Raw genomic sequence first — 18,498 nt, 5'->3', positions numbered from 1 at the left:
TATTTACAGTAGCCAGGACATGGAAGCAACCTAGGTGTCCATCAACAGATGAATGGATAAAGAAGATGTGGCACATATATACAATGGAATATTACTCAGCCATAAAAAGAAATGAAACTGAGTTATTTGTAGTGTGGTGGATGGACCTGGAGTCTGTCATACAGAGTGAAGTAAGTCAGAAGGAGAAAAACAAATACCGTATGCTAACACATATATATGGAATCTAAGAAAAAAAAATGTCATGAAGAGCCTAGGGGTAGGATGGGAATAAAACACAGACCTACTAGAGCATGGACTTGAGGATATGGGGAGGGGGAAGGGTAAGTTGTGACAAAGTGAGAGAGTGGCATGGACATAAATACACTACCAAACTTAGGGTGGATAGCTAGTGAGAAGCAGCCGCATAGCACAAGGAGATCAGCTCGGTGGTTTGTGACCACCTAGAGGGGTGGGCTAGGGAAGGTTGGAGGGAGGGAGACGCAAGAGGGAAGAGATATGGGAACATATGTATATGTATAACTGATTCACTTTGTTGTAGGGCAGAGGCTAACGCACCATTGTAGAGCAATTATACTCCAATAAATATGTTAAAAAGAAAAAAACATTTATTGAAAGTCTGCTATGTCAGCAATTTTATACATATTATGTCTAATCCTTTCAAAAATCTTTTAAGATGACCATATTAAATGGAATTCTTTGGTTGCAAATAAATCTCTCCAATCCCCTCCATTCTCTCTCTCCCTGTCTCTCTGTATCTCTCTCTCTCTCTCTCTCTCTCTCTCTCACACACACACACACACACACACACACACACACACACTTTTCCTTCTCCTTTCAGATTGGCTTCATTCTAAAGATCAATGGCTACCGAAACCTGAAACTGACTAGAGCTGTCTTGTGGCTTGCATCCTTATACTCTCACAACCAGAGAGAAAATATAGCTTTTCTATCCCAGCTTCACCTTGAAAAAATAAAGGTTGAGGGGAAAATTCTGATTGGTCTGCGTTAGATTAAATGTTCACATCTTGGTGAGATTATTGTCACCATAGGGATGAAGAATTCTAATTGGTCCAAACAGAGGGGTCTTTTACCATTAGGAGAAGTAGCAGCACAATAAGGTCACTGAAAGATACATAATAAGCCACTATGCTCCTTCAGATACACCCAAGCTTCTTTTTATTACTCACTCAAGAAACACACAGCATGAGATTTTTAAAAAGAGAGCATTTATGGAAAAAATAGAATGTAAGCCATTTTCATGCCAGTAATGTTTTTTTGAAAAAACCATGTCACTTGTCTCACTTTCCAAGTTTGGCTGATTTAATGTGTTTCTGTCTCCACCAGGTTTTCTATAAAATCTCAAACAAGGATTATGACTTGTGGGCCAAATGTGACCTGCTGCCTGCTCTGAAATAAAGTTTTATTGGGGCAAAGCAATGCCTTTTATTTACACATTGTCTGTACCTCCTTTCATGCTTCTCAGTAGAGTTGAGAAGTTGTGACAGAGACTGTATGGTCCACAAAGCCTAAAATATCTACTGTCTTGCCCTTTACAGAAAAGTTTACATATTCCTGATCTACATGCTTGATTATATTCAGATTCAGTTGTTTAGACCACAATACTTTGTATGTATGCTGTATATTTTTTTACATCATATTATGAAGCACATAATACTTTACCATCCTACTTTTAGTGATAAGATGGAATCACCTCAAAAAGTTAAACATAAGTGACCATATGACCCACCAATTTCAATCCTAGGTATATAACAAAAAAAACTAAAAACATATGTCCACACAAAGACTTGTACACAGATGCTCTTAGCAGTGTTACAATAGCCAAAAATAGAAAGAACATAATTTCCATCAACTAATGAATGGATAAACAAAATGTGGTATATCCATACAATGGAATATTATTCAGCCATTAAAAGGAACAAAATACTGATACAGGCTACTACACAGATGACCATAAAAACATTATGGTAAGTGAAAGGAGCCATATTATTTGATTCTGTTTAAATGAAATGTCCAGAATAAGCAAATCCACAGAGAGAGGAGGTAGATTAGTTGTTGCCAAAAACTGGTGGGAAGGAGGAATGGGGACTTACTGCTAATAGGGATCAAGTTTCTTTTTGAAGTGTTAACAAAATGTTCTGGAATTAGATAGTGGTGATGGTTGCACCACTCTGTGATTATACTCAAAACCACTGAATTGTATATTTTAAAGGGTGAATTTTTATTGTATGTGAATTATTTCTCGATAAAGCTGTTATTTTTTAAAAGGATGAAGTCAGAGGGTTCAAATTATATGACCCTGATCCCTCCATTATAAGATTTTTCCATCAAATTTTACCTCATACTTTTATTATTTATACATGATTGTTGCCCAGAAGCATTATTTCCTTAGAAGTTGCAAAACAGTGATTTTCTAATTCTACCATTCTCTCTGTACCTTTAGGCTGAACTTCTTCTATAAAGAATTTTCTTTCATCAGCTCTTCAGTTACATAAATATACAATTCATACAGGTAAGGCAGGAAAAGCTTGATTCTTTTCCTCGTTCAGTTTTTCACAGAAATGATTGGTGGTCTGGCAGCCTCCAGTGGTGAATGGTGAGATATTTGTTTTATTTTGTTGTCTTTACAAACTCAAACTCAAGTACTCAACCAAGTCTCAATAACTTTTAAAAATTCAAATTTTACAAAGTATGACCTCTATTAACAATGGAATTAAATGCTATATGAGTAAAATGATAGTTATATATTCCCCAACATATTTAGAAATTAAAAAGCATAGTTCTAAATAACCATGTTTCAAAGAAGAAATCACAAGAACAAGAAGAAAATATTTTGCACTGAGTCATAATAAAAATACAACAAGTTTGTAAAGACAACAAAAAATATATATATACTATATATAAATAATAACAAAAATAACTATATATATATATATATATATATATATATGTACTGTGTTTCAATTCAATGCAGTCTTTTTGATGCTCAAATTGTCCTGTGCACTGGGAGCTCCTTTCCAGTTGGCTGCTATACACTGTTGGCATGATTTCATTAGACTTTTTTTAACAGCTTTATTAAGATATAATTCACATACTATTCACCCATTTAAGGTATACAATTCACTTGTTTTTAGTTTGTACACAGAATTGCACAATCATCACCATAATGGATTTTAGAACATTTCATTCTCCTACAAAGAAACCCCATATCCATCAATAGTAACTCCCCATTTCTCCTACCCCCAATCTATCCCCTGCCCTAGGCAACTATTAATCTACTTTCTGAACCTATAGATTTGCCTATAAAGGACATTTCATGTAAATGGAATCATACAGTATGAAGTCTTTTCTGTCTACCTTCTTTCACTTAGCATGTTTTCAAGATTCACACTTATTGTAGCATTTATCAGTACTTTATTCTTTTTAATGGCTAAATAATATTCCATTGTACAGATATAGGACATTTTGTTTGTCCATTCACTAGCTGATGGACATTTGAGTTGATTCCAAGTTTTGGATATTATGATATAATGCTGCTATGAACATTTGTGCACAAGTCTTTGTGTGGACATATGTTTTCAATTTTGTTGGGTATAGCTCTATTCCCTTTTTCTCCTTTTTGAGCTATAATTGTTATGCATAGTACATGTATATATGTTACAAACCCAACAATAGGTTATTCTACTTATTATCTTATATAATTTTATATTTTAAAGAAGTTGAGAAAATAAAGGAGAGGAAGTATATAACTAGAGTTGGTTAAATTAACCTCCTTACTTACTATTTTTGGTTCTCTTCCTTTGTCCCCGTACATTCACGTCGCCATCTGGCATTGTTTCCTTACTCCAACATAGCCTTGCTCCCATCCACTTCCTTTGTGCTGTTCAAATATGTTGCATTCCTATGTGTTATAGGACCAATAATTCATTTGTATATGTAATTTCACAGAATTGCTTTTAAATTGTAGTTCAGAGAAGAAATAAGCATCTTTTATGATTATATAATTACCTTTACCATTACTTTTTGGTTTTTGGTGTGCAGTTGAATTACAGTCCAGGTGTCACTTGCTTTTAGCCTGAAGAAGTTTTTAGTATTTCAGATAAAGTGATCTCCTAGAAACTAATTGTCTCCACTTTTGTTTATCTGGGAATGTCTTTATTTCACCTTTTTTGCAGAATTTAAGATTCTTAGTTGACAATTATTTTCTTTCAGTTCTTTGAAAATGTCATCACACTACCTTCTGTCCTTCATTGTTTCTGAGGAGAAGTCATCTGTTAATCTTATGGAAGTTCCCTTGTATGTAAAGAGTCAATTTTTCTCTCACTCCTTTTGACATTTCCTCTTTGTCGTTGGCTTTTACTCTTTTCACTATGACATGTCTGGGTATGGACCCCTTGCATCTACCCTGCTTGGACTAAATGAGTAGTTTCCCAGGGCACATATATAAATCTACGCTTACATTCCTTACATCTATACACTCCACCAGGAAGCAACAGTCAAAACACTGTGCTTTAGAGTTACTTTAAATAATTCATTTATGTGTGTGATTAATGCTACCCAATTGATATACAGCTAGATGTGTTTATTTCCATTAGTTTTTAATATTTAATAGTTCTTTTTTATTCTTTAATTTTGTTTTAACTATGTAAGCCAAAGTACCAAAGTCAAAACACAATAAGGTATATCACAAAAGGCTCACATGAGTCCCACCTCCTCCTTGGTCCCTGACTGCCCCTCTAAGTAACCATATTTGTTTATTTTGGTTAATCATTCCACTGTTTCTTTTTGAAAATGTAAGCATTGGTGTGTATGTACTCTTATTCTCCTTTTCTTATACAAAAGATTGCACGTAAAGACACCATTCCCCATCTAGATCTTTTTTTATCCTTTTTACAACTACAAAGTACTCAGTTGTGTGGATATACCATAGTCTATTCAATCTGTCCACTATTGATGGACATTTGGTAGTATTTTGTTTGTCAGCATATTCATTTTCTACTGTTGCATAACAAATTACCACAAATTTAGTAACTTAAAACAACACAAATTTATTACCTCACAGTTCTCTGAGTCAGAAGTCTGCACACAGATTGTCTGGGTCCTCTGCTTAGCATCCCACCAGGCTGAAATCAAAATGTTGGTCAAGGCTGTGATCTCATGTGAAGCTTGCAGTTCTCTTCCTCCTTCACTAGTATTTGCAGAATTCAGTTCCTTATGGTTGTAAAGTGAAATCCCTATTTTTTTTTCACTAGCTCTCATCTGGGATGACTTTCAGAAACTAGAAGCCTCCTTCAGGTCCTAACCACAGAACCCCCTCCAGAGGTCCTCTCACATGTGGAGCTTACTTCTCCAAAGCCATCAAGAGAATCTCTGTTTCAAGAAAGAAATATCGTATGATATCGCTTATATGCAGAATCTAAAAAGAAATGATACAAATGAATGTATTTACAAAACAGAAACGGACTCACAGACTTAGAGAATGGACTTACATTTACCAGTGGGGGGAAGGGTGGAGGGAAGGGATAGCTAGGGAATTTGAGATTGACATGTACACACTACTATATTTAAAAAGGATAACCAACAAAGACCTACTGTATAGCACAGGGAACTCTGCTCAATGTTATGTGGCAGCCTGGATGGGAGGGGAATCTGGGGGAGAATGGATACACGTATACGTACATCTGAGTTGCTTTGCTATGCACCTGAAACTATCACAACATTGTTAATTGGCTATACTTCAATATAAAATAAAAAGTTAAAAAAAAAGGGAACTATCACAACATTGTTAATAGGCTATATTTCAATATAAAATAAAAAGTTAAAAAAAAGGGTACAAGGAAACTTTGAGGAAAAAAAAGAGAGAGAATCTGTTTCAAGGACCCACCTGATTAGGTCAGGTCCACTCAGTATAATCCTCCTTTTGATTAACTCAAAGTCAACAGTTTAGGGACCTTAACTACATCTGAAAGATTCCTTTACATTTGCCATATAATATAGCCTAATCCTGAGAGGGATATCCTATGATATTCACAGATTCTGCTTGCACTGAAGAGGAGGGAGCTATGCAAGACATATGTTGTGGGGAGAGAATGGGTGGGCCTATCTTAGTATTCTGCCTACTACATTTAGAATTACAAATAATGCCTCAATGAAAAGTTCTGTGTGTTTGTTATTTTGTATTTTTTGCCAGTGTATCTTTGAGATGGATTCCTAGAAAAAAGATTATGCATATGTAGTTGCTCTATATTGCCAAAGTTTCCTCCACAGAGGTCAGACAATTTTACATTTCCATCAGCAATGTAAGAAAGAGTCGGTTTCCCAACAGCTTCACTAACAGAATATGATGTCAGACTTTTTGGTTTTGCCAATATAATTGGTAATAAATGGTATCACTGTAATTTAAATTTGTATTTTTCTTATTATGAGAGGATTTAAGCATTTTTTTCATATGTTTAAGAGACATTCTGAGCTTTGAGTGTAATGTGTCCAAACTCTCTAGATGATGGAGGTGAGAAAGAAAATTTGGCATTGGGGAAAGTATAAAAAGACACTGACTTTTTGAAAAGCTCATGAAACCTATGGATCTGCTCCCCAAAATAATTTTATCTGAAAATACCCATGGGCATCTTTATACACAATTTATATTATTGCCTTGAATGTTTCTTGCTTTCACATAGGCAACATAGAAAAACAACACTTTATTTAAAAAATTTTCTCAATATTGTATATTGTAATTTCTATTTTTCTTTTGATTTCCTGGCATATTATACCCATATTAACCTCATTCACTGCTCAAGCTTACTTCCTACCATGGGAGCCACAAAACCCAGATGCTTATTCCCCAGCACCCCTGACGTTTAGGGCATGGACTACTGGCACAGATTTGGCCAGTTAAATGCAGCAGCCTGGCATTCTCGATTTGGACAAAGAAGCAGGAACAGCACAAAATCCATTATGGTAGCTGGGCCAGCAGCTACTGGGTGTGATATTCAGCGCCGTTAGCAACAACGGTGAAAACTGAGGCATCCAGAGCCCTCTAGAGGCAGCAACGTGCTTCCCTGACTTTGATTCTGTTGTGCAATCTTGGCCATGGCTGTGGCTGCCTAGTTAGTCTGCCACTGTTCCTGTTGGCTTCACAAGGCTCATCTGCCAGCCCTCCCAGAAACTCTGGGAGTAGCCCCATATTCTTTCAGTAAAACCCTTTTCTGCTTTATCAACCCTGACTGATATATTTCTTTTTTTTTTTTTTTGCAGAAATTAGCGGCAACTTCCTGAAAATGTGAAATAAATCAAGTCGTTCCAGTGAAATGAAAATTAGCTTGAGGACTGCTCAGAAATGAGAATCCTGAAGTTATCTGGAAAGAATAAGAAGTTAAATTACAGTGATCTTTGACATTACACACTTGTCAGCTTTAATATCCAACTTATTTCCACTGCTGGTGCCCCATATTCTTTCAGTAAAACCCTTTTTTGCTTTTTCAAACCCGACTGATATATTTTTTTTTTTTTTTTTTTTGCAGAAATTAGCGGCAACTTCCTGAAAATGTGAAATAAATCAAGTCGTTCCAGTGAAATGAAAATTAGCTTGAGGACTGCTCAGAAATGAGAATCCTGAAGTTATCTGGAAAGAATAAGAAGTTAAATTACAGTGATCTTTGACATTACACACTTGTCAGCTTTAATATCCAACTTATTTCCACTGCTGGTTTCTAATAAGTGCTTAATCACAAAGATGTGAATTATTATAACCTTCAAGAGAGCTGGAGGCCTCGCTGCCCCCATGATCTTTAGATAAAATTTTCTTGTACTCAATAATTTCACGGCTCATGAAATCCAAAGCTCAATCTCAAGGTTTCTACTAGTTCTGCACCAACTGGCATTTGCCTGGCCTCACCTCTAAGCTCTGATGTCCTTACATCCTACCTTATCCATCCAACAATAACTCCATCTCAGCCCCCTTTTCACACACAAGCTTTTGTGTTATTTATAGATTTGACTGAACCTTTCTTTTGGTTGGGGGAAAGCACAGAAAGGTCACATCAAGTAATGTTGTATCATTTTACTGACTCTAAATTTTTCTTTCTATTAGACAAAGCAGTGGTGGTCATTCTTTGAAGCTTTGGGACTCATCAATATCCAGACACCAAGAGGGCTCCCCTTTTACCCAGTGATAATCTTGTACCCTGTCTTTGTTGTTTCTGTACCACTTCTTTGTACTGACCCTCCCCAATCTGCAAGAGGCAGCCACGATGCCTTGAAAAGGATTCGAATTATAAAAGCAGACATACAAAAAGCAAAAAACACAGTGTAGGGTTTTGGGGGTTTGGTTGGATCTCTGGGTTTTGTTCAACTTTTGATTTCTGTTTTACATCTACAACGGACTGTTAAGTGGAAAACAGGAAAGTCCTGAGGGAATTTAATCAGAATAATTTATTAGAAAGAAAGTTGAAGGAGAGGCAGACAGTTCCCTCAAGGGAACTAAATGAGGATTACCTGGGTAAGGAGTTGACAGGGAAAAGAACATGTACTAGAGCACCTGAGAGGAAGTAAGAGGAAGAGCTGAATCACAAAGATGGTGTGGGGGAGGGATGGCAAGTGAACGAGCAGAGTCATCATCAAGGGCAGCCAGATTCCTAAAGCAACTTCTGCAAGGAGGCTGATGGAAGCTGAGCCAATGCCCAGTCACCAACCATGGCCATTGCAGTGAGAGCCAGACAGCTCAGTTACTACTGATACACTGAGGGGCTATGGCGACTTTCTTTTCATTGCTGATGGGGGAGGGCTTGTCACCCATGGGTCATCCACCAGAAGGACATTTATCTGGACTCTACCACATCCAAAATGTGTCCTATAGACACTTCATTTTTGAAAAGCCCAGGATTTGCAAAAGTCCCCCAGAGAGGGAGTTGGAAGATGGAGGGGCAAGTCACCAGTTCCAGCATTGGGCACAACTGAGCAGTGACAAAATCTATCCTTGTTACACATTTATCAACATATGATTTCCAACAGACAGTTCTCTCAAAGAGGAATTTGGGGTCAGCTCTTAAATGTTACAACAATTTCTCTGCAGTAAATGAAATAAAAAACTACCATCACTTGATTTGCCAAATTAAAATAATCTTGTGTCAAGGAACACTAGGATTCTCCAGGTCTCTGAACTGACCACAAGTCAAGTTATCTCTTTTGGCTTCACATCAGTGGTGGTATCTGTAATTGTCAGGGCTCTCCAGAGAAATGTACCAAGAGGATATAGATAAAGATATAGATAGATATAGAGATAATAAGAAATTGGCTCACATGATTATGGAGGCCGGCAAGTCCCAGGAGGTCCAACAGCTAGTTTCAGTCCAAAGGCTGGCAGGTTGGAGACTCAGGAAGCAACAATGTTTCAATCTGAGTTCAAAGGCAGGAAAAAAAAAATCAATATCCCAGTTCAAAGGCAGTTAGGCAGGAAGAATTCTGTCTTACCTTCTCGGACCCTCAGAAGAGGGTCAGACTTTTTGTTCTATTCAGACTTTCAACTGATTAGATGAGGCCTACCCACATTAGGGAAGACAACCTCCTTTACTCAACCTATCAATTTAAATATCAAGCTCATCCAAAAACACCTCTACAGAAACACCCAGAATATTTAACCAAATATCTGGGCACACCATGGTCTAATCAAGTGGACACACAAAATTAACCATCACAGTATCTTTAGCAAAGTCTGAATCTTTGGTGCTATTTTTGTCAGCAAGGAAGGAATTTCAAATCCAAACTCCTATTTCAAGGTTATCTGAGCAAAATAACTTTTAAACAAACTCTACCATATTGCCAGGAGTCTACATACAATGCTATCTTCTCAGTATCCCCAGTTCCAGACTACAAAAGTACTTCTTCCAGCACCAGAAAATTCACACATTTGGCCACCTCCAGTAGCAGCTTGGTCAAAGAGCTTGTCATTTTTCAGTGGCGCCCACAATTATCACTGCAGAAACTTGAATCAAAAGATTTACTCAAGTATGTGACCAAAAATATTTGTCAGGAAAGTCAGGCCATGAATGAGCTGCTCCCATGCCAAAACTGAGAGTAAATTTACTTTCTTTTTCTCTCAGAAAAAAAGAAATTACCGTCTGATATCCAACCACTTGTTTCAAGGTTTGATCTTGGGAAACCAGTAAATTGTGTAATAGAGAAGAACTTTGTATCTGGCTCCCATTTCTTGACAAAACCTCTTAAAAGATGCTAGTTGTGAATTTAAGCCTTCTCCTAGCAGTAAGCATGGCTTCTTTCAGGACTTCTGACAGGGTTTTGATGCCAACACATGCCTGTGTCAAAGACAGTGAGTCACTGCAACATGTCACAAGGCAGGAAAGCCTCGTGCAGTGCCAAGCATCCAGGGACCCCATCTGTACACAGGCTATCACGATTTTTCTTTCAGGCAAAGTTTTGCTTGGCTAAGATACACTGCACCATTTTGAAGCTGTTGACAACCCTTCCAGTTTCCAAAAGAGAAGTTGGACTTTTTCTCTGATGGCATCAGCATGCACATAACAGACGGAAAAGAGGAGCTGCGGGCACTGAAAAACATCATTCGTTTTGTTGAAGAAACTAGTGGTGGCAGCTCCATGATCAGCTGTGAAGTATCAGGAGAAATGTCAACAGTTACATAGTGAGTCACATAATTTAGGACAGATGCCACTTCAATTACCCTCCCCTGCTCCAACCTCCTCCCAATTTAACCATTCTCAGGGCACACGGTTTCAAGTCCTCTCTGGATGTATGTAGCTTCTTTCCTTTCTGGTGCAACTAGAATTCTAGTAGGATTCAAGGTTTTTGTTTGAGGTCAAATCCAAGTGTTCATAAAATCCTAACCTTTTCAAATCAAGGATTTTCCTGGAGATGTTCCAATGAGTTTCAGAATGAACAGACACAAAGTGTCCGCTGGTTTTGCTGGATTTAGAATCTCATTGGCAAGAACTCAGCCACACTAAGAAGCACACCAGCTTTTGTGTTGGAGATAAAAAGGAAGCAAGTGAAATAGACATCTCATCATTTTACCCGTGTGAGTGTCTCAGTTACAGGCCCTGCTTGGCCGACAGAGTGGGTTGAATTTTCTGTCATGGAGCAGGTTTCCACCACAGCTGCTAGAGCAGCAGACATGTCCAGCTTCCCATGCACTTTGGGTGCTCCAACTACTCCCCTCACTCCTTCCTCCTATAAGGAAGGGAAGAGAATTAAGGATTGGTCATTGGCCCACATTTTATCAGCAGATGAAGCAGATTTTTATTTAAGCCTTGCAGCCATGTTCCAGTTGCTTCTCTTCCATTTTGTTTCTTTAATCTAATTAGTACATTTATGTGGTCCTGGTTTTTTGGAGCAAGTTCACAACATTCTTTGTGCTCTAGCAGCTCCTCCTGAGGCTGGGAAGATAAGTCTGGTCAAAATCTTCTCCACAGAGCCACCCATCTTAATTTCTAAAAAAGCTTATTGAAGCCTTCTGGTCTTGATAGGGATGCTGCCCTCCAACTAAATTTGCCAAAGAGCCTTAAATGGGCGGGGGAGGGGGGGAGATCAGACAAGGGTTCAGTCAGAGAAACAGAAAGCACTCTGTCATTTAAAACAGAAAAGAAATGAATGCTGGGGATTAGGTTTCAACATCTCTGGAGAGCCTAGAGGAGACCAGAGGGGAAGGAGGTGTCCAGAGATCAGGACCTACAAGAAGCCATGCTGGTCTTCCTTATGCAGTGGGACCACATTCTCTGTGGCTGCTGCCACCACTGACACCCTGCAGGCACTCACAGCTGCAAGTCACCACAGCTGCTGGAGCCAGAAGTCAAAGGGCTTCTGCTTATTTCCATCTTCGTATCACATGGGAGTCCCTTCCATGGAAGAACCTAACTGGAAACCAGCTGTCAAGCTGGGAGATGTAGCTCCCAGGCTTTCTCCTCAATGGGACAAGTATGCGGCTGAGTACACCCAGATAATAAGATGTAATAAGTCTTGTGGATCAAAGATAAAGGACTTTATTACTCACAGCACAGCAGGCAGCGTGAAGTTCATGTTCACATCTGTTCTCCTTACCGCCCAGCTCAAGTTCTGCAGGGCAAGGTCCAGTGGTCAACATTGGGTACCACACACACAATAGGTTTATATCCCAGTTTAGGAGCCCCAGGCTTAGGAAATCCCAAACTTTTAAAGGGGACTGCTAGCAAACCTGCACAACCATTGCTCCAGAGGGAGAGATTATCTTTATTATCCTGAAAAGCAAACAAATCTGCCCTCTACCCTGAGATAAACACTATTGCTATCTTACAAGACTATTTGCCATACAAACATCCTTCCAAAAATAGTTGAGAATGAATTCTGATACAAATCGTGCAGGAATACAAGAAACCCATGAAGAATTATCTCCCACAAAGGTAGCCAATATATTTTTGAAGCAACACTAGGGAAAGTATTAGAAAACCTCTACCTGTAACCAAAGAAAGGATTCCCTTCACCTGTGAAAGTTGCTCCCTTACTAAGTGAGCATCTACCCTCCATCCAGTCAGATCAAGAGCTCAACACGAATAATCTCACTGGGGTGAGAGACGTTAAAACAGACTACCATCTTTTTTAAGTCATTAGCAAATAGTCAAGGAGGAAGGACAATGAAAAAATGTCTGGACAGGGCTTCCCTGGTGGCGCAGTGGTTAAGAGTCCGCCTGCCAATGCAGGGGACAGGGGTTTGAGCCCTGGTCCAGGAGGATCCCACATGCCGTGGAGCAATTAAGCCTATGCACCACAACTACTGAGCCTACGCTCTGGAGCCCACGAGCCACAACTACTGAAGCCCGCGTACCACAGCTACTAAAGGCCGTGCACCTAGAGCCCATGCTCCACAATGGGAGGGGTCACCACATTGAGAGGTCCGTGCACCACAACAAAAAGTGGCCACCACTCACCACAGCTAGAGAGAGCCTGCGTGCAGTGGCGAAGACCCAACACAGCCAAAAAAAAAAAAAAAAAAAAAGTCTGGACATAAATGAGGTTTCTTCTGTTGATCAATTCATTTGGAAAGGAAGTACACCAGAAGAATGACTTGAGAAGCTCTCTAACAATTTTGTATTAAGAGGTGTGTTTCTTGAAATGACTGAGGCAATGATAACTTTTCAAGAATTTCTTGCCAACATTTACAACACAACTAAATGTATAAACATACCAGATTTACATTTGCTCACCAATTGACAACTTTTTCTTTTCATAAATTCCAAGTACCAAACACTGTGCTAAGTACCAAAGACAAAGTTAAACAAGACAGACAAGATCCCTGCACTCATAAGGGTTATATTCCAATGAGATAGAAAGATAGGAAGCAAGAAAAGAAATATAAAAATACAAAAATTACAGGTTTTGAGAGATGCTGGAAAGGAGATAAACAGGGAACTACAAGAGAGGCAAAGGTTTAATCACATAAGGTGAAGATACACCATTTAAATTCAGGGTAATGGGAAGATGGTGGAGTAAAAAGACCCTGAGCTCACCTCCTCTCACAAGCACACAAAAATCACAACAATTTACAGAACAACCATCAATGAAAAAGATCAGAACCTACCAGAAAAAATCTTCTTCAACTAAAAATATAAATATGGAACCACAAAGAGATGAGTAAGAGGGGCAGAGTCATAGTATAGTCAAACCTACACTTTTGGGTAGGCAGCCCACAAACAGGAGATAATTACAATTGCAGAAGTTCTCTCCAAGGAGCAAAGGATCTGCACCCCACGCGGGGCTCCCCAACCCAGTCTTGGGCTAGGAACGTTTGGCTTTGAAGGCCAGTGGGGCTTTCAGGAGTCCCAGAGGCCTGAAGAAAATAGAGACTCTACTCTTAAAGGGTACACACAAACTCTCACATGCTCCAGAACCCAAGGCAGAAGCAGTCATTTGAAAGGATCCTGGGTCAGACCCACCTGCTGATCTTGGAGGGACTTCCAGAGAGACAGGAGGAAACGGGAGCTTACCCTGGGGACATAGACAGTGGTGGCAACCATTTTGGGGAGCTCATTCTACCACATGGACACTGGTGCTGGCAATCACCATTTTGGAATTCTCCCTCTAGCTTATTAGCCTCAGGACCCAGCCCTGCCCCTACCCACCAGCCTGCAGGCACTAGTACTGGGATGACTCTGGCCAAGCAACTAACTGGGCAGCGACACAGCCCCATCCACAAGCAGACAGGCTGCATTAAGAACCCCTGAGCCCACAGCTGCCCCTGGACACAGCCATGCCCACCAGAGGGCCTAGCACCCAGCCCCACACACCTGTGCACAGGCACTAGACCCAAAACCCCCAGCAGAGACCTGCAGCCACAGACCCCAGGGCCGAGCTTCATCCACAAGTGAGCAAGCACCAGACCCAGAATCCCCTGGGCTCAGACCTCACCCACCAGTGAGCCTGCTGTAGCCTCAGGACCAGCCTGACCCACCAGCGGGCAGACACCAAACCCAGGACAAATGTAGCCCCACAGCCTGCCATGGCTAGCAGCAGTTTGGGGACTGGCTGGGCCACAGCCCTGTCTACCAGCAGGCCAATATAAGCTTCAGGACAACCCAAACCCCACAGTCCTGTGTCAGAAACTGGCCCAACCTACCAGCAGTCTGACACCAGCTCTGGGATCCCTGGACCATACAGCCAGATCCCAGAACACAGCTCTGCCCACCAGTAGGCCAGCACTAGCCCTAGGTCCTAGCCTCACCCACCAGGGGACAGGCACCAGCCCCAGGATCTCCTGGACCCCACTCTGTCCACAGTGAGCCAGTACTAGCCCCAGGACCCTCTGGGGTTCTGCAGCCAGCTGCCCCATGACCCAGCCCCACCAACCAGAGGCTTACAACCTCCACACAAGGCCAGGCCTGGCAACCAACCAGACCAGAGCCAGCCATGCCTACCAGACTGCCCACAATAGTCAGCTGACCAAAACAGAAGGACCCATGAAGCCCACATATTGGACAACCCTAGAGCATATAACTCTGGTGACCAGAGGGGAAAGCATTGCTGGGATGCACAGGATGTCTCCTACAAAAGGCTACTTCTCCAAGGTCAGGAAATGTAACCAACCTACCAGATACATAAAAATAAAAACACCAAGTTAGGCAAAATGAGGTGATAGAGGAATACATTCCAAATGAAGGAGCAAGATAAAGAACTAAGTGAAGTGGAGATAGACAATCTACCTGAGGAAGAGTTCAAGGTAATAATCATAAAGATGATCAAAGAATTTAGAAGACAGAAGAATGGATGAACAGAGTGAGGAGTTAGAAGTTTTAACAAAGAGTTAAAAATATTAAAAAAAAACAGAGATGAAGAATACAATAACTGAAATGAAAAATACACTAGAAGGCATCAACAGTAGACTGAATGATACAGAGGAATAGATCAATAGGCTGGAAGACAGAGTAATGGAAATTACTGAAGATGAACAGAAAAAAGAATAAAAAGAAATGAGGACAGTTTAAGAGACCTCTGGGACAACATCAAGCATACTAACATTCACATTATAGGGGTCCCAGAAGGAGAAGAGAGAGAAAGGAGCAGAGAAGATATTTGAAAATATGATAGCTGAAAACTTCCCTAACTTCTCTGGTAAAGAAAACAGACATCCAAGTCCAGGAAGCACAGAGAGTCCTCAACAGGATCAACTCAAAGAGGACCACACCAAGACACACTGTAGTTTAAATGGTAAAAATTAAAAATAAAGAGAGAATACTGAAAGCAGCAAGGGAAAAACAGCAAATTACATACAGGGAACTCGCAAATGCTATCAGCTGAATTTTCAGCAGAAATGCTGCAGGCCAGAATGGACTGGCACAATATATTTCAAATGATGAAAGGGAAAAACTTACAACAAAGAATATTCTACCTAGTAAGACTCTCATTCAGATTTGATGGAGAGATCAAGTTTTACAGACAAGCAAAAGCTAAAAGAGTTCAGCACCACCAAACCAACTTTACAAGAAATGTCAAAGGGACTTCCCTAATAGAAAAAGAAAAGGCCACAACTAAAACATGAAAATTATGAAAGGAAAAAGCTCACCAGTAAAGGCAAATATACAGTAAATGTAGTTAATCAACCAGTTACTAAGCTGGTAGGAAGGTTAAAAGACAAAAGTAGTAAAATTATCTATATCCACAATAAGCAGTTAAGGGATACACAAAACAAATAGATGTAAAATATGATGTCAAAAACAGTAATTGTGAGGGGAGGAGAGTAAAATTGCAGGGTTGTGAAAATCCATTTGAATTTAAGTGATCAGCCACTTAAAATAATCATGTGTAGATAGATAGATAGACAGATAGATTGCTATATATAAACTTCATGGTAACCACAAACCAAAAATCTATAATAGATACACACACAAAAAAAGAGAAAGGATTCCAAACATAACACTAAAGAGAGTCATCAAATCAAAAGAGAAGAGAATAAAAAAGAACTACAAAACAAGTAACAAAATGGCAATAAGTAATACCCATAAATAATTACTTTAAATGTAAATAGACTAAATGCTTCAATCAAAAGACAGAGGGGCTGAATGGAAACAAATATAAGACCTGTGTATATGCTGCCTACAAGAGACTCACTTCAGATCTAAAGACACATACAAACTGAAAATGAGAAGATGGAAAAAAGTATTTAATGCAAATGGAAAGCCAAAGAAAGCTGGGGTAGCGATACTTATACCAGACAAAATATACCTTAAAACAAAGACTGTTCCAAGAGACAAAGAAGGACACTACATAATGATCAAGGGATCAATCCAAGAAGATAAACAATTGTAAATATATATGCACCCAGCATAGGATCACCTAAATACATAAAGCAAATATTAACAGACATAAAGGGAGAAATTGACAGTAACACAATAGTAGTAGGGGACTTTAACACCCCACTGACACCAATGGACAGGTCATTCTGACAGAAAAATTAATAACAAAACACTGGCCTTCAATGGCCACATGTACAGATAGACATAATAGACAGATAGAGAACATTCCATCCAAAAGCAGCAGAATACACATTCTTTTCAAGTGGACATAGAACATTCTCTAGGATAGGTCTCATGCTAAGCTACAAAACAAGCCTTCGTAAATTTAAGAAAATAGAAATCATATCAAGCACCTTCTGCAGACACAACGCCATGAGACTAGAAATCAACTACAAGAAAAAAAAATTGCAAAGAACTCAAACATGTGGAGGCTAAACAATATGATATTAACCAATGGATCACTAAAGAAATCAAAGAAGAAATCAAATAATATCTGGAGACAAATGAAAATGAAAACACAACAACCCAAAATCTATGAGACACAGCAAAAGGAGTCCTAAGAGGGAAGTTTATAGCAATACAAGCTTACCTCAGGAAACAAGAAAAATGTCAAATAAACAACCTAATCTTACACGTAAAGGAACTAGAGGAAGAAGAACAAACAAAACCCACAAATGGTAGAAGGAAAGAGATCATAAATATCAGAGAAGAAAAAAATTAAATAGAAACTAAAATACAAAAGAAAAGATCAATGAAACTAAGAGCTGATTCTTTGAAAAGATAAAATAAAACTGATAAAACTTTAGCCAGACTTACCAAGAAAAAAAGAGAGGAGGCCCAAATCAGAAAAGAAAAAGGAGAGGTTACAACTGACAACCCAGATACAAAGGATCATAAGAGATAACTATGAACAACTATATGCCAATAAAGTAGACAACTTAGAAGAAACGGACAAATTCCTAGAAATGTACCATCTCCCAAGATTGAACCAGGAAGAAACAGAAAATATGAACAGACCAATTATAAGTACTGAAATTTAATCAGTAATTAAAAAACAACAAACACAATAACAACAAACAAAAAGCCGGGACAAGATGGCTTCACAGATGAATTCTACCAAACATTTAGAAAAAAGTTAACACCTATCCTTTTCAAATTATTCCAAAAAATTGCAGAGGAAGGAATGCTTCTGAACTTGTTCTAAGAGGACAGCATCACCTTGATACCAAAAACAGACAAAGATATCACAGAAAAAGAAACTTACAGGCCAATATCACTGATAAACATAGATGCAAAAATCCTCAATAAAATATTAGCAAACCAAATTCAACAATATATTTAAAAGACCATACACCACAATCAAGTTGGATTTATCTCAGGGATGAAAGGATGGTTCAATATCCACAAATTGATCAATGTGATACACCACATTAACACACTGAAGAATAAAAACCATATGATCCCCTCAATATAGGCAGAAAAACATTTGACAAAATTCAACATCCATTTATGATAAAAACTCTGTAGAAAGTGCATTAGAGAGAACATACCTCAATGTAATAAAAGCCATATATGACAGTCCCACAGCTAACATCATACTCAAAGGTGAAAAACTGAAAGAATTTCTTCTTAGATCAGGAACAAGACAAGGCTGCCCACTCTTACCACTTCTATTCAACACAGTTTTGAAACC

At 39.1% G+C, this 18,498-nt stretch overlaps 1 protein-coding gene across 6 annotated transcripts in view; it reads right to left on the bottom strand.

Moving 5' to 3' along the window:
* Positions 1–18,498, bottom strand: part of OTOL1 (otolin 1) — a 231,812-nt gene that overhangs the window by 64,654 nt on the left and 148,660 nt on the right. For 4 of the 6 annotated variants that reach the window (XM_055082768.1, XM_055082790.1, XM_055082809.1 and 1 more), the window contains 4 exons: positions 12,038–12,099; positions 9,316–9,411; positions 5,074–5,141; positions 3,800–3,919 (listed from right to left, as the gene is read on the bottom strand). In XM_055082768.1, coding sequence (XP_054938743.1) covers positions 3,800–3,884 — 85 coding nt within the window. In that variant the 5' untranslated portion in view covers positions 3,885–3,919; positions 5,074–5,141; positions 9,316–9,411; positions 12,038–12,099. Of the gene's footprint in view, positions 1–3,799; positions 3,920–4,026; positions 4,186–5,073; positions 5,142–9,315; positions 9,412–11,061; positions 11,212–12,037; positions 12,100–18,498 lie in introns of those variants that run through there. The other 2 variants (XM_055082845.1, XM_028490854.2) reach the window with 2 other exon arrangements.

This window comes from Physeter macrocephalus, chromosome 1, assembly GCF_002837175.3.
Source record: "Physeter macrocephalus isolate SW-GA chromosome 1, ASM283717v5, whole genome shotgun sequence".
NCBI classification, from domain to species: domain Eukaryota; kingdom Metazoa; phylum Chordata; class Mammalia; order Artiodactyla; family Physeteridae; genus Physeter; species Physeter macrocephalus.
This window is presented reverse-complemented; position numbering and strand designations above follow the sequence as displayed.